General features: G+C 44.9%; 3 protein-coding genes across 3 annotated transcripts in view; 1 reads left to right on the top strand and 2 right to left on the bottom strand.

The window, feature by feature from the left end:
* The window catches only part of LOC124041816 (minichromosome maintenance complex component 3 associated protein), a 26,036-nt gene extending 5,125 nt beyond the window's left edge, over positions 1-20,911 (bottom strand). Inside the window, exons 1-22 of the mRNA XM_046359871.1 lie at positions 20,781-20,911; positions 18,659-20,417; positions 18,288-18,535; positions 18,066-18,147; positions 17,640-17,805; positions 17,215-17,402; positions 16,843-16,979; positions 16,334-16,531; positions 15,813-16,081; positions 15,354-15,516; positions 14,995-15,155; positions 13,178-13,416; positions 12,528-12,859; positions 11,989-12,089; positions 11,725-11,856; positions 11,327-11,440; positions 10,986-11,138; positions 8,864-9,061; positions 8,672-8,740; positions 8,423-8,557; positions 7,015-7,168; positions 82-325 (exon numbers count right to left, since the gene is read on the bottom strand). Of these exons, the coding sequence (XP_046215827.1) occupies positions 82-325; positions 7,015-7,168; positions 8,423-8,557; positions 8,672-8,740; positions 8,864-9,061; positions 10,986-11,138; positions 11,327-11,440; positions 11,725-11,856; positions 11,989-12,089; positions 12,528-12,859; positions 13,178-13,416; positions 14,995-15,155; positions 15,354-15,516; positions 15,813-16,081; positions 16,334-16,531; positions 16,843-16,979; positions 17,215-17,402; positions 17,640-17,805; positions 18,066-18,147; positions 18,288-18,535; positions 18,659-20,276 (5,101 nt within the window). The 5' untranslated portion in view covers positions 20,277-20,417; positions 20,781-20,911. The remainder of the gene's footprint in view (positions 1-81; positions 326-7,014; positions 7,169-8,422; positions 8,558-8,671; positions 8,741-8,863; positions 9,062-10,985; positions 11,139-11,326; positions 11,441-11,724; positions 11,857-11,988; positions 12,090-12,527; positions 12,860-13,177; positions 13,417-14,994; positions 15,156-15,353; positions 15,517-15,812; positions 16,082-16,333; positions 16,532-16,842; positions 16,980-17,214; positions 17,403-17,639; positions 17,806-18,065; positions 18,148-18,287; positions 18,536-18,658; positions 20,418-20,780) is intronic.
* Positions 20,885-22,718, top strand: ybey (ybeY metalloendoribonuclease). The gene is made up of 4 exons (XM_046359893.1): positions 20,885-21,474; positions 21,684-21,815; positions 22,245-22,313; positions 22,398-22,718. Exons 1-4 carry the CDS (start codon positions 21,265-21,267, stop codon positions 22,491-22,493), a joined length of 507 nt encoding a protein of 168 aa, XP_046215849.1. The 5' UTR covers positions 20,885-21,264; the 3' UTR covers positions 22,494-22,718.
* Positions 22,717-24,043, bottom strand: part of LOC124041824 (ubiquitin carboxyl-terminal hydrolase 37-like) — a 33,636-nt gene continuing 32,309 nt past the window's right edge. The window contains exon 24 of the mRNA XM_046359882.1: positions 22,717-24,043. Coding sequence (XP_046215838.1) covers positions 23,953-24,043 — 91 coding nt within the window. The 3' untranslated portion in view covers positions 22,717-23,952.

Here is a 24,043-nt window from a genome sequence, read left to right as displayed (position 1 = left end):
ATGTGCCATTGAGTGAGTGACCACTGAGAAAATGCTGGTGATGTCCAGCCATGTGTGCATGTGTGGTTGGGGTACCCCTACCTTCCTCCAGTTTCTGTGTGTTGTGGGGGCCAGGCACCAAAATGGCAAGGGGCAGCGAGCAGTCCCAGATGTTGGCCTGCTGGAGCTGTTTGAGCTGGAGCAGAGCGGAGAGCATGGGCACGTCCTGGTCCTCGCTGCCTGGGCTGGGGGCAGGCAGCAGCATCAGCAGGGCCCCTGTACCCTGGAGCTCCTGGCCCTCCTCCAAATTGGACAGGCCCTCTTCACTCAACGGGCCCCGAGATGCCTGGTAGGTATAGACATATATATATTTTAAAAATATATAATTGAAGTTGGAAGTTTGGGATTGATTTGCACCAAAGTACATTCATCTCTAGGAGACAGAACGCATCTCCTCCCTGAGCGGTATGACTGCAGCGTGGTCCCATGGTGTTTGTACTTGCATACTATTGTTTGTACAGATGAACGTGGTACCTTCAGGCGCTTGGAAATTGCTCCCAGGGATGAACCAGACTTGTGGAGGTCTACAATTGTTTTCTGAGGTCTTGGCTGATTTCTTTTGATTTTCCATGATGTCAAGGAAAGAGGCACAGAGTTTGAAGATAGGCCTTGAAATACATCCACGGGTACACCTCCAATTGACTCAAATGATGTCAATTAGCCTATCAGAAGCTTCTTGAGCCATGATGACATTTTCTGGAATTTTCCAAGCTGTTTAAACCCTCTTAGGGCTAGGGGGCAGTGTTCGGAAGTTCAGATGACTGACGTGGCCTAGTGTCGCCTGGGTTAGGGAGGGGTTGGCTGGTAGGGATGTCCTTGCCTCATCGCGCACCAGCGACTCCTGTGGCGGGCCGGACGCCTTGCACGGTGTTCCCTCCGACACATTGGTGCGGCTGGCTTCCGGGTTGGATGGCGCTGTGTTAAGAAGCAGTGCGGCTTGGTTGGGTTGTGTATCGGAGGACGCATGACTTTCAACCTTCGTCTCTCCCGAGCCTGTACGCGAGTTGTAGCGATGAGACAAGATAGTAGCTACTAAAAACAATTGGATACCACGAAATTGGGGAGAAAATGGGGTAAAAAAAAAAAATGTCTAACAGAACTGATATGGTAGGCAAAAATCCAAGGAAAATCCATCCAGAAATTTGTTTGGGGGTCACAAACCATTTCAATGCTAGCCTATGGGATATAGGACCCATATCGCAGTTCCTATGGCTTCCACTAGATGTCAACAGTCTTTAGACAGTGTTTCAGGCTTGTTTCTTGAAAAATGAACAAGTAGTTGTAGTTTATCCAAGGTGTCCCTCATTAGAAAAGTAGTCTTGTTGCACTCGTGAATGAGTTGCGCGCTCTTCGTTATTTATCTTCCTCATTGAACATACTATTCTCTGTCTTAAATATTATTGTTTATTTAGATATTAGAGTACCTGAGGATTAATTAGAAACATTGTTTGATTTGTTTGGACGAACATTACCGGTAACTTGTTGGATTTGTTTGTATGCGTGTTGAACGAGTGGATTACTGAAATCAATGGCGCCAACTAAACATACTTTTTTGGATATAAAGAAGGACTTTATCAAACAAAACGACCATTCATTGTGTAGCTGGGACCCTTGGGATTGCAAACAGAGGAAGATCTTCAAAGGTAAGTAATTGATTTTATCGCCATTTGTGGTTTTGTGATGCCTATGCTGGTTTGAAAAAGTATTTTGATGTGGAGCGCTATCTTCAGAAAATCGCATGGTATGCTTTCGCCGTAAACCCTTCTTGAAATCTGACAATGCGGTTGGATTAACAACAAGTTAAGCTTTTAAATGATGTAAAACAATGTTTAATATTACGATTTTTTATTTTGAATTTCGCGCTCTGCAATTTCACCAGATGTTGTCGTAGTGGAACGCGAGCGGGACACACCGAGCCGCAAGAGGTTTCAAAGGCAGTCAACTTATAAAACTTCTGACCCACTGGAATTGTGATACAGTGAATTATAAGTGAAATAATCTGTCTGTAAACAATTGTTGGAAAATTACTTGTGTCATGCACAAAACTATAGTTTGTTAACAAGACATTTGTGGAGTGGTTGAAAAACAAGTTAACGACTCTAACCTAAGTGTATGTCAACTAAAAAAAAAAATCTTAGTCGACCGATAGTCATCTGTTCTTTTGATATAAAGACACAACCTATGCTTGAATAAAGTCAACTATATATAGGCTACTGAGCTTTGTCTGATGCTTTAAGCACTGCAATTAAAAATCAAGACACACAAATTACTAAAGAGGGAGCAAGAGATCAATATAGCCTAACCAGAAGAAAAAAACCTGTTCCCAACCCTCCTCCTCTCTCTGCTGCTGGTATTAGCAGATACTGCCATTAAGCTCCTGAAGTTGCCGGTAATAGGCTACACCAGCTGTCGGCAACCTTTTCCATTTGGAATAACAAGTTATTGTACTTTACTGATCTGCGTGCCAGTTATGATTTTCATATGCATGGATCAGATTCATTTAATTTATAATAGTCTTCATATCTCAAAATCATGTGCTTAATAAAAATTATATCTAAATGAAAATGATACCAATCTAAAATTTACTTTGCCATTGCCAATATGTAAAAATAGCCTACATAAACCAATAAATAAAAACATTGCAGCCTGCAGTTAGAAAATATCCTAATAAAAATAAACATCCTATAAAATCACATTTGCTACGCATGACTTGTCTGAAAGAATCGTGAAACATTGTATCAACAATTAACTTGGCCCATCCTGATAGTGATAGCAAATATTCTGGGCCCTCAGTTTCCAGTAAGCTGACAGACAAACAGACACAGCTGTAGACTTTTTTGCGCAAGGGATAAGAAGTAATCAGGTCAGCCTATTGATGACGTTTTCTACGGATCAGAGCAGGACATATTTACCCCTTTCATGCCGAGTGATTATCGAAAGGGAGAGAGCTGGAAACAACATCAAATAGGCTACATTGAGGAACTATTGTCATTCTCAATGGAAGTAAAAACTTGCTAATTGATGAGAAGAAAAAATAACTTTGACAGGCTACACAGTGAAGGTGGGTTAAGACAATCAGAAATAGTATCAGATCCCCAAACGGGCACATTTATAGGCCTTTGTACACAGACCAGGTAGCCTAGGCCTACTTCCATGCATAATCAGGTACGTGTCCTTACTCAAGACTGACAAAAAAAATACAAAACTGAAATACCACATTTACATAAGTATTTAGGCCATTTACTCAGTACTTTGTTGAAGCACCTTCGGCAGTGATTACAGCATCAAGTCATCTTGGGTATGATGCTACAAGCTTGGCACACCTGTATTTAGGAAGTTTCTCCCATTCTTCTCTGCAGATCCACTCAAGCTCTGTCAGGTTGGATGGGGAGCGTCGCTGCACAGCTATTTTCAGGTCTCTCCAGAGATGTTCGATCGGGTTCAAGTCTGGGCTCTGGCTGGGCCACTAAAGGACATTCAGAGACCCTCTACAGTGGTTACATCCTCTACAACCACTGTGATTATCATTATCGGACCCTGTTGGTCATCTTTGAACATTTGAACATCTTAGCCATGTTCTGTTATAATCTCCACCCGGCACAGCCAGAAGAGGACTGGCCACCACTCATAGCCTGGTTCCTCTCTAGGTTTCTACCTAGGTTCCGGCCTTTCTAGGGAGTTTTTCCTAGCCACTGTGCTTCTACACCTGCATTTGGGGTTTTAGGTTGGGTTTCTGTATAGCACTTTGTGACATCAGCTGATGTAAGAAGGGCTTTATAAATAAATGTGATTGATTGATTAACTTGTCCCGAAGCCACTCCTGCATTGTCTTGAATGTGTGCTTAGGGTCATTGTCCTTGATAAAGGTGAACCTTCACCCCCTAGTCAGAGGTCCTCAGCGCTCTGGAGCAGGTTTTCATCAAGGATCTCTGTACTTTTCTCCATTAATCTTTCCCTCGATCCTGACAAGTCTCCCGGTCCCTGCCGCTGAAAAACATCCCCACAGCATGAGGCTGCCACCACCATGCTTCACCTCCCTGACCAATCCCCTTCTACCCCAATTGCTTAGTTTGGCAGGCAGCCAGCTCTAGGAAGAGTCCAAAATGCTTCCATTTAAGAATGATGGAGGCCACTGTGTTCTGTGGCAAAAGGCAAAAATATCGGACCCCTCCCTCAGTGGCCGGTCCAGTTCCAGGGCCACATTCATGGGCTCTAAGGCCATCTGTTGACTGGGGGATAAAAGAAGAAATTGCCACAACAGCAGGTGACCAGCAGAGGGAGCCAAATGCATGGGAAATACAAGTACTAGGAATTAAACAAGAACCAAGCTATAGGAAGACTGAGGAGTGTTATGAACCGACCTACCAAGACGACACCCCAACGGAAGAAAACTTATGGGCATCAGTGCTAAAGTAACTAACATTAGACTAAGTGCTACCATACGTAATGCAATGGCACTCTGTGCTAAGATAGATTGCACTCCCGAACATCTTCCCAAACATCTTCCCCCAAACTGAGTGTCTAAAAGAGGTATAAAAGGAGGAGAGATCAGTGCCTCGGCATGATCCTCTACCCATATGATTTGGACATCATAGAGAATCATCAGACCAGGTAAATTACTTTTACTATACTCTGTTTGTATTGACTACTTTGATCTCAAGGCGCGAGCAAACTATAGACTGGTACATCTTAAAGAATTGTGTTGTACTACGCACCTCTATAAAAAGAATAAGTGAACAAGATTGTGCACGAGAAAACTTCGCCCCTCAACAATGCGAGGTGTGGAGAACTCTTGATAGCAACAACGTTCCATCTTTGGTGTGTCAGTAACAATCGCAGTTCGGCAAGAATGAAAAAGCCCAGAAATAGTTAAACCCTCGTAGTAGCCAAGAGTCGATAAGAAGGAATCAATATCTAAACAGTAGACAGTAAAAACCATAGGAAATTTGGACTAAATAAGAAGATTATAGTAGTATAAACAATATTATTACTACTCTTATAAAGACCAGTTTCGGGAAGGACCAAGGGAATAGAGCTTCAAGGTAAATATATGGGTGTGCTTTGTTTAAAGAGTCATAAAGAAGTGTGTTAAGCTTTTTACCTTTGCAAAATATTACGTGGCATAGCATAGCGCATTAAGGATTGATTGAGCATTATTGATGTATTGGTACTGTATAACCATTGAATTGTAATAACGTGTATAAAGACCAAAAATAGATTGACTTAATAAAAGCTTGAAACTTTGACAACTAGGCCAGATTAACGATCTGGAGAGCAAACGCCTCTGACACTCTCACGGAACAGAAAGTGACCCTGGTTATAGGTTCAAGTGATTGCACTAAAGAATATTTCATTGTGTGGACAATAATATATCTTTGGAAAAGTCAAATACATATAACAATACTAGTTTCCAAGTGACTACTAGCTAACGAGCATAATAACTAACAGAAGATTAGTTACTAGATGTTGATATATAAGAGAAGAGGACCCAAGGTTAGGGAGTATAGGAAGAGTCTATAAACATAAAGTAATAAAGTACTCATCTATCCAAGGCCCCATACCCGACCGGCAAATAAGGGAGTGACAACGTGAACGAAGGACCAAACCCAACTCACGCGAAGGGCCATTAAGAATACATAGAAGAGTTGGTGGGGCCGCACGGCAAGGCCCCTGTTACACCGAAGTGACAAAAATCCTAAAGTACTCTGCCTAGCCAGGGGACGGGATAGAGGCTTTTGCTGCAGGCGACGGGCAAAGGTGAGCACCGTGACAGTTCCTGGGGACCTTCAATGCTGCATACATTTTTTGGTAACCTTCCCCAGATCTGTGCCTAGACACAATCCTGTCTTGGAGCTCTACAGATAATTCCTTCGACATCATGGCTTGGTTTTTGCTCTGACATGCACTGTCAACTGTGGGACATTATTTGGACAGGTGTGTGCCTTTACAAATCATGTCCAATCAATTGAATTTACCACAGGTGGACTCCAATCAAGTTGTAGAAACATCAAGGTTGATCAATGGAAACAGGATGCACCGGAGCTCAATTGAGTCTGAATACTTATGTAAATAAGGTATAAGTTAAAAAAAAACTTTTTTTATAAATATTTGCAAAAATGTCTAAAACCTGTTTTCGCTTTGTCATTATGGGGTATTGTGAGTAGAATGATGAGGGGAAAAATGTAATCAATTTTAGAATTACCATAACGTAACAAATGTGGAAAAAAGGAAGGCGTCTGAATACTTTCCAAATGCACTGTATAACACATATACAGTATGGCCCTCCAGATCTCGTTGAAGACTGAATGCGGCAGCTGGGCCAAAATTTGTTTGACACCCCTTGTGTAGGGGTGAACGCCGCAGCCCGTCTGGTGTTCAACCTTCCCAAGTTCTCTCACGTCACCCCGCTCCTCCGCTCTCTCCACTGGCTTCCAGTTGAAGCTCGCATCCGCTACAAGACCATGGTGCTTGCCTACGGAGCTGTGAGGGGAACGGCACCTCAGTACTTCCAGGCTCTGATCAGGCCCTACACCCAAACAAGGGCACTGCGTTCATCCACCTCTGGCCTGCTCGCCTCCCTACCACTGAGGAAGTACAGTTCCCGCTCAGCCCAGTCAAAACTATTCGCTGCTCTGGCCCCCCCAGTGGTGGAACAAACTCCCTCACGACGCCAGGACAGCGGAGTCAATCACCACCTTCCGGAGACACCTGAAACCCCACCTTTTTAAGGAATACCTAGGATAGGATAAACTAATCCTTCTCACCCCCCCCCCCCTTAAAAGATTTAGATGCACTATTGTAAAGTGGCTGTTCCACTGGATGTCATAAGGTGAATGCACCAATTTGTAAGTCGCTCTGGATAAGAGCGTCTGCTATATGACTTAAATGTAAATGTTAAATGTAAATGTAAGTAGTTATTCAACTTATCACTAGTCTTAGTGGAAAATGTTTTGGTAATGTTGTTTTAGCTCCCACCTTGATGCTGATGTGTACTTTGTGAGTCTTCTCTCCTGCTTCCCTGAGTCCGTTGGTGATGCAGAGAGTCCTCAGTGTCCCCTCCTGCTCCTTCTCGGTGTCGTTTGCACTTTCACCTATGCCAAACTTCGTCTCCAGCCAGTCTGTCAGGATCCTGCAATAAGAGCACAGAGAACACACTCAATAAACACAAGTGTCATCAGAGGTAAGAAGCACTTGGAAAGCATGAGTGACTAGCTGGTGAAAATAAGTGGAGAGAAAATCAAATGTATTTATAAAGCCCTTTTAACATCGGCAGATGCTTATAGAGAAACCAAGCCTAAAACTCCAAAGAGCAAGCAATGCAGGTGTAGAAGCACGGTGGCTAGGAAAAACTCCCTAGAAAGGCAGGAACCAAGGAAGAAACCTAGGAAGGAACTAGGCTCTGAGGGGTGGTCAGTCCTCCTCTGGCCGTGCCGGGTGGCCCATTGCATTCGGATAAAAATATACAAGAGGCTGCCCAGTTTGAACATACAGTACATATGAACATTCACCAAGTTCTGCAAGATGGACTTTGATGCACCCTGTGGTTATTAGCAGTATTCTATCAAAAAAATAAATGTAATAAATAAGTGTTTGTGTGAAAAAGAAATAGCTAATTCTGAATTCAGTCCTCACTGGGAAAGCTAAGATTCAACTGACTTTTCTGCCTCTCCGGTAAATTATTACAGATCTTAATTGCAACACTTTTCATAAACTCTTGCGATTGACTCAGAATTTTATTCACAAAAGGTCTGATTTTCACGATAGACACCATTGGAAAATTTGAGCCTGTGATCTTTACCACTGGCAGAGATGAGAGCAAGACAATCTGATTTTGATGATGTTGCCTCTCCCATGACTCTGGATGTGGTCTACAGATCTGTTGTGGATTCCACCAAGAGCTGGGATGAGTCCCATGACATCATGAAAGATCATTACAGCAAACTGGTTGATAAGAGAGATCCATTGTATGTGGTTATCTTTGGAAAGGTGAAAAGCTGAATGAGTTTCAGGACAGAAAGAGGCACTCGGAAAGCATGAGACCAGCTGGTGAAAATGGTCAGGTGTGTAGAGAACGGTGGTCCATGCATCCAGTGCCACTTTCAGAAGAAAGAAAGTCCTCAAGAAGAAACGGTCTCACAGGCTGCTCCTTATCCTGGAGCAGATGCAGATCAAGAACCACAGGATGGAAGCTTAGCTGCGGAGGCTTCAGAGGCAGCTGTCCATCAAACTAAAATCACTATACAGTATTTAGCAGAGCCGGCAAATACATGACACTTTTGGACACAGCCATTAAAGTACTGGTGAGAGTACTTGTATACTGCACTATGAGAGGGTGTGTGGAATTCAATGGCAATTACATCTGCCACACTGCTTTAGATCTCACCTGTCGGCAATGCTGGCAACACTCTCGTGGTCGCTGGGCAACAGCAGGGTGGCCTTCCAGAAGATTCTGTCAGGTGGGTTAGGAACGTTCTCAACCACCAGCGTAGGCATGTCTAGAGGAGTCCACACTGACTCACTGAAGGGGACACACATATTGTTTGATGTTGTGTTTAATGTCATTGTGAGAGAGTTTGAGAAGTACACAACAGAGAAGAACTACAATGACGTAAGACCGGGGGTGACGGCTTACTTCAACAGCTGCTGGTAGTAGAAGTGGACTCGCATCTGATGGATTGCTTCTTGTCTCATCTTTAGCAACCTGGGGACATTACAGAAGAGTCAGAGGTGTGTAAGAGAGCGAAGAGGGAAAAAAAAGAGAGAGAAAGAAGGACAGAGAGAAGAGGGAGGCGAGGGCCAGAGCAGGGCAGGGTAGCTCCAGTACCTGGTGCTAGACAGGGCCATGTAGCCAGCATTGCCCAGGTTGACCATGCCCCTGGCCAGACAGTCCATAGAGGGCTGGGAGGGGGCACTGGGAGCCAGGGCTTTGAGCTTGTAGCGGGGGTCCACACAGCAGGGGGCGGCAGGGAAGCCCCGCATCTGTCTCTTTAGCTGCCTGCGTACCGCCACCACGTCGCGCCACCTGACGGAGAAAGAAATAGGGAGAGAGGGGGTGAGAGGGAAGCTTACATGTCTTTTTGTTGTGCAAAACTTTTGTGGAAAGTACTAAGCAGCGCACAGATACCTCGCGCACTCAACTTTGGCAAGATATGTCGAGTTTCCTTGTAGGCCTATTCATCGGGGAAACTGTGAAGCCAGCTGTATAGTCTATTGGCTGCAAAACAATGTGTCTGTTTGCAGCTTTTCATTCAAATCAGGCATAGCTCTTCTATATATGGCCTAAAATAAATATATAGGATATAGCATACCCAATTTTGATCCGTTAGGAAAATAGAACATTTCATGTCCCAAAAAATGATCTTGTAAAAGGCCGACATTTGGAAGTTTCAATATGACTTTAGAAACGGTGTGATTTTAGAGACACAAAGTAACAGTAGCCTATGATTAAAGGGTTAGGCTATACATCATCATTATTCCCATCATTCCAATTTAATCAAGTCACAATTATCAACTTTGGTATTGGGTAGGCCTACCAACAGAAAACGTCTGAAAATGATTATGAAATTCTAAAATAGCCTTTCCTAAAATAAATTCCTGCAATTCTACATGACTGGATACATTACAATATGTTCAATACCACACAAATGACCCAAATGAGAAGATACTCTGACATTGACATACTAAGTCCAGTAAAGAGAAAGTCCAGCAAAGAGTGGAGACAGATTGTCGGCCTACAATTAGAGGAAATTACAGTCAACATGTCCAGTGGCACTCACTTATCCAAGGTCCTGGTGATGTCACTGACAAGCAATGTATCCCACATATATCCACTACGTGTTTCGAAAAAATATCCTGGCACATGAAGGCTACACCTACAGATGGGAAGGACAGACCGCAAATAAATAATTCTGGAAGTGAACCGAATATGATCTCTTTTTTTAATTTTCAGAATTTCTGAACTGCTACGACGCTGTCCTGCAAGACTTGGCGAAGACCAACAACTGAGTGGAAGGCTGGCATCGAACATTTTCGGCGAATCTTGGCGCTAACCACCCCACCGTTGGAAGTTCATCGAGGCATTGCAACAACAGCTGCAGAGGTGAAATGAGACTTGCTGTCATTCTGCCACCTACTACGAGCAACAGAAGGAACTGAAGCTACTGGGTTCAGAAGTACACCATGACTGAACGGCTGGTGTCTTACCTGAAGACTCAAGCTGAAAAAATTAGCACCTAGCCTTCGTGACACATCCATTTCAACCCTTTCAATGACTCCAAAATCCTTATGAGACCAGAACATTAAGCACATTCTTGGACGATTTTTATGGCGCTATTTTTATGGCGCTGGATTGTCATGTAGCCTACTCTTATTTTAGTTTTTTTTGTTATTTAGAAATATATGGTTTTAGGCATACTTATTATTGCCCCATAATATTTTGTATTTTGCTAAGGGTTTTTGTTGGTAAATGTTTTATAGTGAATGATTGGTGTAAAACCTAGATAAAAATGAAAATATATATTTTTACATTGTAGAAAATAGATATGGGCTATTTCTAGCCTTCAGCCTTTATATGACGTATGAACAAATGTATATACAATATTCAGGCCACTACTGAACCAAGTTCTGTTGGCTTATGTGCTTCACAGCTTCCCCGGATACTCAACTTATTGTAGCCTCACGAGGACGAACGAGTAGCGGAGGAAGGAGTTTGCGTTTTCTGCAGTGTTCACGGTAAAATATCCCGCTTTATGGCGGTGCTTCGAGAGAAGGAGCCAACACCCAACAGAGAGAGAGGGCAGGCTTTGAAAAGCAAACATGAGCCTTGAAACTAAAACAGCAAGGACCAGAGTTGGAGAACCTTGATAAAGGGTCTCCACGATGTCTGGTGGCCCAACTGTCAACCTAAGCAGTCATAGTTGTCATTCAAATGCCTTGGTTGTACGTACCTCTTAATGTACTTTTGTATACGCTGTAGCTCCGCCTCCAGGATGTCTTTCACCATGAGGAATATCTCTTTATCCAGGGTCTCCTCCACCAGGAAGCTGCACACCTCCTCAGAACAGCGCGCCACACATGCTGCCTCCTCCTCCATGGCTAACCTGACACACATATATTGTTACTGAAAATGACTAATGTCTGGTGGCTATTGCACGTCGGAAAAAACAACAGAGGCTCGACAGTACTGCACAGGTGCATATACACAAGGGAGAGACAGCACCATGAACATGGGGCTTGTGGTGGATATGGAATCAGGAATGTGAGTTTTGAGTGTAGAAGGGCAGCTCACTGGATCTCGGAGGCGGCAGTCTCCTGGATACACTCGGTCAAGACCTCTTGGCTTATCTCAGAACAGAGAGAGTCACTAAACTGGGCCAGGAAGACTTCGTGCTCCTGCTTTCTCCTGCCAAGGAAAAGAGGGAGAGACACGGATAATGAGTTGGAAGACATTGGACTAGAAGTTGGATGTGGAGTTACATGTTAACAGGTCAAAACTTGGACTAAGTGATTTGTTAAACTTCTGCTTCCAATGTATGGTTAAGAAAGCGAGAGATTAATAACATAATATATACCATTTAGCAGACGCTTTGATCCAAAACGACTTAGTCACGCGTGCATACATTTTGCGTATGGGTTTGCAGTTAGGGTTAGGATTGAGATCAAGTTGTTTCAGAGTCTCTGACCAACCTGGCTTCCTCTATCCTGCGTTTTTCCTCGGCGAGTCTCTCTCGCTCTGCTTGGACCTCGGCTGTGGACACCTCCCAAAGCATCTGCTCCACCACCTCGCTCACCACCGCCTCCATGTGGACACTGCTCGCACTGCAGCGAGACAGAAAAAAAAGGCATTGGGTATCAACGTGAAAGGGGATGTTCAATGCTACTCCTGATGTACCACAGTGTATGCAATCTTAAGTCAGTCTTAAACAAACAAAGCAATAATATAGCACTCACCTAAGAGCGGCTGCAGCGTAGTCGGCCCCAGCGCTGGCAACCTCCTGCACCACCGCCTCCAGCACCTCCTCTACCACGCACTCCAGTTCTGCCAGGATGTCCTACGGTAGTAGGATGGACAGAAAACATGAGTCATACGTACAGGAGGACACATCTCCTACCCTTTAGCTGACTTTCATACACATCTAGAGGCAGAGCCTAGAGCTATGACCAAAAAGAAAGCAGCAACGACCTAACAAGTCTTAACCCACCATTTTTTAAAATTTAACTAGGCAAGTCAGTTAAGAACAAATTGTTATTTACAATGACGGCCTACCCCGGCCAAATCCTAAAGACACTGGGCCAATTGTGCACCGCCCTATGGGACTCCCAATCACGGCTGGATGACATACAGCCCAGGTTCAACCCAGGGTCTGTAGTGATGCCTCTAGCACGGAGATGCAGTGCCTTGACCACAGCGCCAATCGGGAGCCCATTTGGGAAACACTACCACTAAGGCAAGCTAGCATCAACCCACTAGGGGTTTCTCGCTCTCTCACCTCGTCAGAGTAGATTGGCTCAGGTTTGGGCGGGGGCGAGGGGGGTCTGACAGGCTGGGTCTGGGCAACATCAATGGGCTGGAACAGCTGCTGTTGGAGATCTGCTGCAGGGTGGACCTGGACAGTGAGCTGGGCGGGCTCTGGTTCCCCTGTCTCATCTGTGCCCTGCAATGGTTGGGCAGGCTCGGTGGCAGTGGCAAGGCCGGGGTACGGTGGTGGAAGATCCCCGAAGAGTCGTGGCTCTGCCAGCAGCATGACAGGTTTGTTCTGCGGCTGGAGCTCAACCTCCGGCTGGGCCTTGACTTCTGGCTTCTGCAGGGTGAAGGCTGGCACTGGGAAGAGTCAAAATATTTTTTATTTTATTATTAATTCTCAGTCAGAATGAGAAAGATTACAACACAGCAGCAATTGTAAAGAACATGGACACCCCTCGTACCTGTGACATTGAATCATTAGCTCAAGACTACCAATACAAACTATTGAACATTTTCACATTTTAAGGGTAGCAACAGCGGCAGACAAAACTCTAGACACCATGACAGGCTAAATAAACAATGTCAGTAAGGGCCGTCTTGAACATCAATCTACGGGCACAGCGGCTCTACAGGCCTCTACAGTTTAGCCATCTTGAACTGCAATGGCTCCCATACCCGTTACAGCCACCGGGCTGCTCCTGAAGAGTGTGGGTTCTGCCAGCGGACCCTCCCCCCAGTACTTGTTGTAGGCGTCGAAGCTGCAGACGGGGGCATGTTGGGGCGGGTTGGGCAGTGGTCCTCCGTTTACCACCTCCCCAATTAGCACAGCCCTCTTGGCCATGATGACATCTGACTTCACTTGGGGTAGGTTCAGGTCTGGCTCCTGCCAGGCCGTGCGGCTCAGTTCCACCAAGCTGTGGGGTCAGGAGGTTAGAGGACATCAGAGAAGGAAGTCTGTTGCTTGATGACAACAATTACCCAGTGAAACATTGAAAAGTGACTATAGTGATTCATCTTTTTATTTTTTATTTTGTATGAATACTTTAAGGGGCAATTACCCGTTGCTACATCCATTGTTGGACTTATAAATTAACAACATGTACACATTGATTCTTGAAGAATATAACTTGCCTCATGAGCTTTAGTTCAACTGTCGTAACCCACCAAAACGCACACCATCAGAAACTCTGCGTTTTATATAGACAGTCAGTGTTTTTTGATTCAATAGGAGTGGTCACGGGCATGCAACTATGGTTTCCATTCACACCAAATACATTAGTGCAACACATTTGGCAGAAAATAGCTTCATTTTATTGAGAAAAGTGAAACGCTATTTGTCAAGCAGCCGTACGGATGTAAATTAGCTTACAAAGACAATGAATGGAAATCCTATTTGTAATGTTTATCATAGAAAAAAATGTAGCCAGCTACATTTCCTTATGTTTTGCTTGAAGTTAATCTAGCATTTTACCAGCTAAAAATACACAGAGAAAAGTTGATACAAAGTCAGAGAGCCTTCCGTTCGTGAATGTGGGAATGACGACGAGTGGAGAAGAGCAACTGAAGCACAAAATTTGTCTGAAGCAATCAGAAATTACAATAAGAAGCATTTTAAATCTGTGTTTACACCAATGTTTGTAAACAACATAAATGTAAACAAACACTATATGAGGAAGGCCCTAAAAATTGTCAAAGAGCCACCTTAGTCATTGACTGTTCTCTCTGCTACTGCACGGCAAGCGGTACCGGAGAGCCGAGTCTAGGTCCAAGAGGTTTCTAAACAGCTTCTACCCCCAAGCCATAAGACTCCTCAACACCTAATCAAATGGCAACCCAGACTATTTGCATTGCCCCCCCCCCCCCGCCCCCATTCTCCCCCTCTTTTACACCACTGCTACTCTCTGTTGTTATCATCTATACATAGTCACTTTAATAACTCTACCTACATGTACATACTACCTCAACTAACCGGTGCTCCCGCACATTGACTTTGTACCGGTGCCCCCTTGTATAATATAGTCTCACTATTGTTATTTTACTGCTGCTCTTTAATTTCCTGTTACTTTTATTTCTTATCCGTAGTTTTTAAAACTGCATTGTTGGTTAGGGGCTCGTAAGTAAACATTTCACTGTAAGGTGTACAGCTGTTGTATTCGGAGCATGTGACTAATACAATTTCATATAGACTCAAAACATGGTTAAAACTATACATTTTATTTCATGGATGATATATGTTTCAGCGTTTTCGCAAAACAGGGGCGCGAGGTACTCTTTGTTATTGTTTCTACTGCTTATTGCCGCTTTAAAAACATTGTCCCTCTGGGCTCTTTACTGTTGTGAAGATGTTACATTTCAAGCGATACATGGAGGTGCAACCTGAACATCAAATAAGAAACGTTATTTTTTGTTTTCTGTATGCTACAGGTTTTATTTCTTCTCTCCAGTAAATATGTTGGGTGCATATATTGTTTTAGACAGGTACTGGTACTGACCCGCCACTAACGTTGAGGCCGAATTGCTGGATGAAGTCTGTGGCCTCAGCGGCGTCTTCGAACATGAGCATGCGCACCAGATCCTCCAGGGGGAAGATGGTGGACCTCTGAGAGCCCGCTGTGTGGGCGTTATTCAGGGTCCTCAGGGCCTTGCCCCTCACCTACACACACAGGAATGCATACAAACACATAGGCACAAACACACAAACGTCCATCAATTCCCAAGGGACAACCAGTTGGGATGTGACCCTCATTTACTACAGGTTCAACTTCCTACTACTTTTCAAAGCTAACTACAGACCCACTAAAAATCACATGGAGGAGGAATGTTACTAGGGTAGGTGACTTTTATTGCTGACCTGGTTGAAGTATCTGTGCAATAGGCAGCCCGCCAGGTAGGAGGCAGACTTAACCAGCTTGAAGAAGCGTACGAAGTTGTTGCTGTTGAGAGCTGCGAATGCCTGCACGGCAAATTTCACCTCTGGAGAGTTGCGCACCTCGTCCCTGAACTGCTGCACCTCACTGTGTGGACCACAACAAAAGAGAACATACTCTCAGTCAGAGTGGAGGATAAGGGCGGTGTTTGAAACAGTAAAACAAAGACAAGCTTACAGTTCATCAGTAGTATGTTTCCAAATGGAGAATAACTAGGGTAATGTCACATTCGTAAGAACAAAACAGAAGAAAATGGTCTGTAACGAAGGGAGACTGTGAGGTAAAACTGGCCAATAAGAGACACTTATTACCTTTTCCGTTACCAAATATTTTGCTACAGTGTACCCTAATAAATACGACTCAATCGTTGGTGAGTGACTCACCGGAGGACGTCCCCAACGTCTAGTTTGAGAAGTACGTTGTACTGGCGGAACTCAGCCTCCTGGGGGCAGTAGACACCCCTGGTGGACAGGTCCTGGTACATCTCCTTCAGGCTCTGCAGGCACTTGGTCATGTTCTCGTTGTTGATCTTGGCGTCGAACGTCATCATGTGCTCCTGGCACAGGTGGTGGGCACAGTGCACATGGAAGCGGGTGCACTTCTCGATCAGCGACACTGTCAGCGGGTCGCACAGGTGCTGCTGGGTGATGTCCTGGGAGGAGAGGAATAGAGTTAGCAACTCCAAAGGACAAAGCCCCTCAGACCACAGCAATGTGTTATGAACACTTTTTCATTAGCTTATATATTTTTTCTGCTCTCAGCTACTCAGCATTTCTTAGCACTTTCCCATTCCTTTAACTTGCCTAGTTAAATAAAAAAAAATACAAATTGTGACACCGATAATAAACTATTAAAAAAATAGTACCAGCTAGCTAGCTAGCTAACCAACAGTAGCTGTGTGTACCTTACGGATGCCGCGGGTCCTGTTCCACACAAAGTCGTACCAGTCGCGGTAGTTGTCGTGGCCCTGGTCCATGATCTGGGTGACGAGGTAGTCCATGGTCATGCTGAGTACGGGGAGGGGCCGCAGCTCGTAGGGGAGGGGCTCCTCCTGGTCTGCCGACGACCTGCTGTACTCCTTGATGGCCGCCACGTGGTCCACCTGGACAGGAAGTGGTTACATCTCATTATAAAATGTATAAACAAGGTTGATATCCTTTAACTTAGACGTTTGGACAGGAGTATATCCCACTCACAATGTCAAGCACTTGGAGTTTGAGGACATATCTAGATAAATAGCACACATATCAAAATCATCATTATTATGATTATCATATGCCATTAAGTGGAACATTATATTGATGACAGGGTGGTGTACTTTACACAACAGTAGCACAGGTACAGTATACTTGCAAAATGTGTGCCTGAGAGAATTTGTGTGACTTGAAACAGGGATAAAAGAAATGGCTTTACCCTCTCAGTGTCTGGGACGACCTCAAAGCAACTGAGCTGGTTGCGTGTCTCCCTCATGTAGCGCTCCTTCTCAGGGCACATGTCTGGGCATGTCCCCACAAAGAAAGACAGTTCCAGGTCTGTCCGTTTGGGCCTCCCTGCACATTGAACAACAGAACCAGTCAGCCTCTACAGACCAGATTTTTATTTAATGTTTATTATTATTACTTTCATTTCTTCATTGTTGTTATGCCAACAGTCAAATAAATCAACATTCAGCTCTTTCTTTCATGTCAACGAATGGCTTAATACAAGAAATGCAGGAAAATCAATTCAGAAGTGCGTGGCCAGTTCCAGGACTGCATGTCATACTGACAGCTCTACTATACCTACCAGCTCGCAAGATCTTGTCCCTCTGCTCCAGGAAGCGGTACTTCTCCTCGGCTGTCTCAGCCACCTGGCCAATCAGGTGGAGGAGGGAGGAGGGCACTGGGCGCTCAGAGCTCTGGCCCTCGGAGCTGCTGTCCTGCTCGCTTTCAAACTGCAGGGACTTGGCTATGGACGGCTTCTTCACTGGGGAGCTGAGAAGAAAAGTGTCTTTTTTATATCGGACTTCACATCCTGATGTGTTTAGAGATGAACTCTAGTCACCCACGGCTAGCTAACACCCACAGTTATCCCCCAGTTAATAAGCCTCAAAAGTATCTATTATCTTTACAGTATAAGTCGTATGTTTCCACAAGCATTTCGGGTTATAAAAGCACTTCACAGAAACTGGAAGTCTGGCCCAGCTAGCTGTGAGGGGGAGCCAAGTTTACCTCCTGCTGAGGTTGACGGTGCTGCTGAGGGCAGGGGCTCTGGGGAGTGGCTTCCTCAGTGGAGAGGAGGACTGGAAGCCCCCCAGATTGGTGTCTGAAACCTGGTTGTCCCTGTTCCTTTCTTCCTCCTCTCCCTCTGGGGCTCGATCGCCTTTCTTCCCCGGGCCTGACACAAACACATAAGGAGCAATACACACGAGCGCGCACACACACAATCAATTTCTAAAGACAGAATAGAATGGCTTCAATCAAGGTGCATGGAAATACAGGGGCAGCTGATCAAGAGCTGGATAGTGGGCTACTTGTCTGTCAGATGATTTCCCTTAGATAAGCCTATTAATTGCATACTTAACTAGTAACAGTAATTTGGTCTGCATTGTCTGTCTTAACTCTGCAAAATAGGAGGATGCGGCCACAAGGACTTACTGTGTTTCTTCCTCTGCCAGAAGATAACAATTTCCTGTCTGTGCAGCATTTTACCCTTCTTCTTTGCCTTTGCTGCTGATGCCTGAAAGGTATCACAGACGTTTGAAAACAAACAAAAAAATATTCTCAGTTAAATTCGGCACAATCATATAATATGTAACGGAACTGAGAATCTCCAAAAGCATGTCAAGTCGCTTCTGTTGTCTGTAGAGTGGTACTCACGTGGTCTTGGAAGTGGACGATAGCCAAGTTCTTATGAGGTCGGCAGTAGACCCGGCAGACTTTCCCGAAGCGGCCAAAGTGCTTTTCTATGACGTTCTTTTTGTTGAGGCTGAGTGGGATGCTCTTGCACTGGAGGATGGTGGCGTCGTTGGGGGACATGCCTCCCAGGCTGTCCGTGCTCTCGCTGCGCTGCCTTCTCCTAGCTAGGGTCTTGGTCTCAGCGTCTGGGTCGGGGGCTTCCACCGACCCTGGAGGAAAAGGTGAGAAGAAAATCAGCATGACAGAATCTGTGATACAAATTAAACATTTTGTTGGTACATTTTGGTTCACAGCAAGTAGTGATTTACTTCATTTTCAAGATGAGTACTTACCAGTCGCCTCTGCTTTCTCCAGAACCTCTCTGGTGGGGGCCTGAGTACTGGGAGGAGTAGCGGGTCTGAGGCTGATGGGAGCTTGCGTGTCTGCTCTCTCCCCTTCCCCCCATCCTGGAGGCTGCTGCTCCTCCTTCACGGGGTCCCTCCTCACTGAGTTGGCTGTGGATTTCATAATGCCACTCATTGCCCTGGAGAAGAGTCCACCCACGGGGCCACGGGAGGACCTCAGGAGAGGCCGTTTGGAGGGGTGTCTGGGTAAGTCAGCTCTGGCTTCAGCTTGGGCGTCCTCTGATTGGGCAGGCTTCCTTGAAGCGGCTTTGGGACTCACTGGCTCCTCCTTCCGCTTAGTTCCTTTTCCAAGTCTCCCCAACACGGTCACTTCCCTGGTGCTCTCCTCATCGCCAACTTTCTCCTCGGCTTGGGCCTCGGTTTTGAGGTCTCCGAATGTAGAAGTCTGACCGAAGCTGACTCCTCCAAACAGGGACATTGGGGGCGCGGGCTGGGACTGGAGGACTTTGGTAGAGAAGCTGAAGGAGGAGGGGCTGCTGGGGACCGGAGCTGGTTGGGGGGCAGCGGTGCTGGAGCTGGAGTTAGTGCTGGAGAGAGTGGATGGCTGGGAGAATGTGAACTGCAGGCTCCTTCCGGAGCCTATGCTGAGAGGGTCTTTCTGGGCCAGGCTGGTAGTGGCAATGGAAGCGGAGATGGAGGGGGCCATCGCCGGCTGGGAGAAGCTGAAGCCAAGCGGGCCACTCTTGGCTCCGGTCAGGAGAGAGAAGCCTGAGCTGGCTGGTCCACTGCTGTCCTTGGTGCTGAAAGAGGGCTGGGTGGTGGTGGTGCCACCGAAGGGCTGCTCGGATGCAGAGGCGGGCTGGGGGTTAGCCGGCTCTGGGCTGGCACTGAAGATGGGCTTAAACAGCACCTCGTTGGACGGCTTGAAGCTGAATTCTGACGTGCTGAAGCCTCCACTCTGGACAACGCTCTGAGCTGTAGCAAAGGAGGTGGTCGTAGCGCTGGGTGGCGGCTGGCCAAAGGGCGACTGGCCAAAACTCAAAGGCTGTGCCGACCCTGCGGTGGTGGTAGTGGTGGGGACAGAGGAAGCTTGGGAGATCCCAGAGGAGAGGCCGAATGCCGGGGCCTGCTGCTGCCCGTATGCAGGTGGCTGCCCAAAGGCAGCGCTCTGTCCAAAAGCAGGCATCTGTCCAAACCCAGAACTCTGAATCTGTCCGGTGGCCTGACCATACGATGGCGGGGGAGCGCCACTAAACCCAGAGCTACCCTGCCCCAATGAGGACTGACCAAAGGCTGGAGGCTGACTTATTGAAGAGAATGTCGAGGTCTGCCCTGACACCTGACCTAGTCCTCCACTTTGCCCAAAAACAGAGTCTTGTCCAAGCGAAGGCGTCTGCCCAAATGCCGGAGACTGACCAAAGACTGAAGGCTGACTGAAGGCAGACGGTTGCCCGAATGTTGCAGTTTGTCTAAATGCTACATTCTGTGGAGGGTTGGTGGAACCCTCCTGTCTGAAGGCCTGGAACATGCCACCAGTCTTGTTAGTGTTGCTGGGGACCTGGAAAGCTCCTCCCTGCTGTCTCCCAAACAGACTATTGGGATTCATGGTGGAAATGTCAGAATAGTCTCAATTGTACTCAACGGCAGTCACTTATTCACTTGAACTCACATAAGCCGTTCTAGAGTCCAGGTTGCGGAAAGTGTGTGTTCCTCCATTTGAAGTGTCTTCAGTGAAGCATCATTGCGCCTGAAAACAAGCAAAGTAAACATTAGCATGTTGATGTTATATAGCTAACTTAACATGTTTTCTAACGTGGTTTATGGAAACGTATTCATGTTATCTACATTAAACTAATTATGTACACGTAATTCAGATTCAAAGACTACGTAAACACTTTAATGGCGTACTTTACATGTAACTAGCTAGTTAGTTAACATGTTGTGACTTGGAAAATGTTAGCTAGCTCACGGTAGTTACATCATATAAACCTAGCTAGCTAACGTTTGTTAGCGCGCTAGCGAATTTACAAGACGTGCTACTTGAAAATTAAGGACATCTTTAATAACGCTAAAACGTTCGGTTGCTTTTTATAATACAGACGGACTTTACCTTTATATTGTTTCAAACAAGATAGCTAGTGAGCTACTTTTCAGTATTCCCCTATGCTCATCAATTTGAATAGAAACTTGCTGACATCCGGTTCCGGTCCAACCTATTTAGGCTCCCAGATTCTACATTCCACCTCGGGAAGGATCCGCAAGAGAAGAATGCCAGCTGAAATGTTCATTGTTTGTTTGAAGCAATAGGATATTTTGTCATATAATAATATATTGGATTTGTATCATTACATCAGCTCTAGAGGACCTTGTTGTAGAATAGTACATATTTGTATTCATAATCTAAAATAAGAATGCCTTCAACAACTGGAACGACTGAGTCACCTTGATTGAACCAACGAGCATTCGCCGGCTAGCAACACGCTAGTTACCTAGGATACCTGTTTCTTGTATGTAGACATTCGTAATATTTACGACTACTTGATAAAAACTATTTCCTTCAGAGTTTTTGTAACATTAGTGACTGGCGTTTTCAAATGGGTGTAGTTCTACGGAATCTTCAGAACGTGGTGCCGTTGCGACGCGCGAGGCTACGGAAGGATGTGGAGACGTTGAGGCACATATTGGGCATCCAAAAATTTGATTTGGGAGTCATTTGCGTGGACAACCGCAAAATTCAACGCATCAATAACATTTATAGGAAAAAAAATATGCCCACTGATGTCCTCTCATTTCCATTCTATGAGGTTGGTATCTAAGTTGCCTTCCCAGCATTCATCTGCCCCTGTCAAGAGGTCTGGGATTTCATGGCACGGGTGTTAATGCACCACAGGTTCAAGATGCAGTGGTGGGATGGTCTCTGGCCTTTGGAAGTGTTACCCTGTTCGCTATGTGAACATTTGGAAATTCAATTTAGGTAAAGAAACGGCGATCAATGTTTGTTTTGTTTTTAAAGGAGCTGCGGCCTGGGAAGCTGCCCTGCCCCATTTACAGAGATGAACTGAACCTTGGAGACATTTTCTTGGGGGTTGAATACCTGATGAAACAGTGCCAGCAGCAGTCTCAGGATCTTCATGGAATTCTCACAGTGAGCAAGCTACTAGTAATACAGCCACACAATGCATGCACAACATGTATTTTATTTAACTAGGCAAGTCAGTTAAGAACAAATATTTATTTACAATGACAACCTACAACACAGTAATATCATGCAGACATTAAGTCACATTTTCAATCAAAGCCAGGGTCTTTTTGGCGGGAGCTTAATTAATAGTGAGGCGGGGTGGCCCACCTTGCCTTTTAGAATGGTGTGATTAACATTTTGTCCTGTGACTATCATGTGATAATCATTCACATGCAAAAGTATAACGTTTCTAGAGAAATACTTGCCAGCACACACTAAATATGGTTCTGGGTCCCAAGATTGACAGACAATTGCTTTTATTACACTAAACACTAGTAGTTGCATTAGTGCTTGTTCATTTTACTTTTTTTTGTCCCCCTTCTCCTTGCTCAGTCAGTCACTGCTCATGGAATCTGTCATTTGTTGGGTTACAGACATGAAACTGAGGAGGAGTGGAAAGAGGTATGGATGATAAGTGCAATGGCTTGGTCCCACATTTTTTCAATGAAAGATTTCCTTTTAACAGTTGTATATCTGTGCTCCCAGATGCTGCAGAAGGAAAGCTACATACTCAATGAGTTCAACAGATTCACTGGCAGACAGCTGGTGCCTCTGACCAAGAAATGTAGCCAAGACGGGTGACCACCAAGAAGAACCACCTGCAATGGAAGGCCTTTGAAACGAATGGACTTAGCTTTGGATGGATTTGGAAACTTGCAAAGACGATTCCTTAATCATGAATAAACTGCCCATTTCCAAGTGATAGCTACAGACCGTGTCAGCCTTCATGTGATTGCTTCTTTTTTTTTTACAATCAAACTGCACTACTCATAACTTGACATTGACAATTAAAAACATCCAAAACCATTGTTTAAATTCATTTTTATTTTAAAATGTGATGTAGGAAGTCAAATACTGGAGCCTGAACTACAAAAAAAAAAAACTCTACTCTGCTACTCCTTTGCCTTCCACATCAGACACGCTTGTCAACCTAAAACATGTTCATTTTCACTTAATGCAAGCAGGAGACCAGTAAATAGCTAGCCAAACCCTAATCTTAGCAAAAAGTAGTCTAAAAGATGTGAATAATGGCCTGGTCAGGTGTGATGAGACACCCGAGCTGGCCATTATAAACAGACCTCTGCTAAAATAAATAGTGAAATCTTATGGCCTTATTAAAAGCAAAGCCTATGCAGGATAGCTTACGCATGTAATACATGTTTTTGCATTGTCAGCGGTTTGAAGGAACACATTCTAAACAAAGTGGTTGTGCATTTTTTTTTAAAGTAAAGCGCTTTAGAAAAAGAATACCGGTTCTGTACTGGGAGGCACTAGGGAACCCCTAGGAGCGTAAGCTTCTAAAAAAAAAGCAAGCTACTTTATTAATGTTTAGTTTGTCAAGGTGATAAAACATGAATAAAACAGCAACAAACAGTCCATATGTAAATCATTGCAAGAAATTGAAAAAAACAAAAACATCCTCAACTCTAGAACAGAATACAAACATAAGCAGTATTGGCAAATCTATGCCACAAAATAAATATTGCACCACATGTATCCGATGCATATAGAAGTACTAACCTTAAATTAGCTTTAATTCCAGCACAGAAGAATAAATCTTGGTTTTTGATAGATTATTAGAAATTGAGTCAACCATACAAGCCATCTGACACTTTCTATCAAAGTTCTTAAATGCATGATAGTTAATATCATACAAGTGCCAAGAAACTATTTTACAAGTTATTCAACAAATCATAGAAAAGAAACACAGTTTGGGGGCTAATCTCTCTCAGGCTTGAATAAACAAAGAACATAGTCAACTCCTATATTTTGAGTGTGCTGCATGTCTCATTTCTGAGTAGACCTGGAGAGAAGAATGTGGGCTGTATGTGTGCTGATGTCTTGCGCCTGACAGAAGCTACCTTGGTCTGTTGTGTTTTGTTTTAAAAAAGGGGACAAAGTGCCTGAAGAGGGCAAAATGTGGACGGCAATCAGTAGTACTGGAGAAGGGTTCTCTTTAACCCGACACGTCTGATGGGGAACAGCTCTGTGCTGTTGGAGTGTGTTGGTTGGTGTGATTAATTGATGACAGACTGGTGGCTCAGAGGGGCTGCAGGACGGTCCTCCCTGCCTCTGAGGCTCCTCCACTGGCCCCGGTTCTCTCCAGCTCAGAAAGCTCCTCAAAAACATCC

Source organism: Oncorhynchus gorbuscha, linkage group LG01, assembly GCF_021184085.1.
Source record: "Oncorhynchus gorbuscha isolate QuinsamMale2020 ecotype Even-year linkage group LG01, OgorEven_v1.0, whole genome shotgun sequence".
Lineage (NCBI taxonomy): Eukaryota > Metazoa > Chordata > Actinopteri > Salmoniformes > Salmonidae > Oncorhynchus > Oncorhynchus gorbuscha.
Note: the sequence above shows the minus strand (reverse complement) of the source record. Positions and strands in the feature narration are given on the sequence as shown.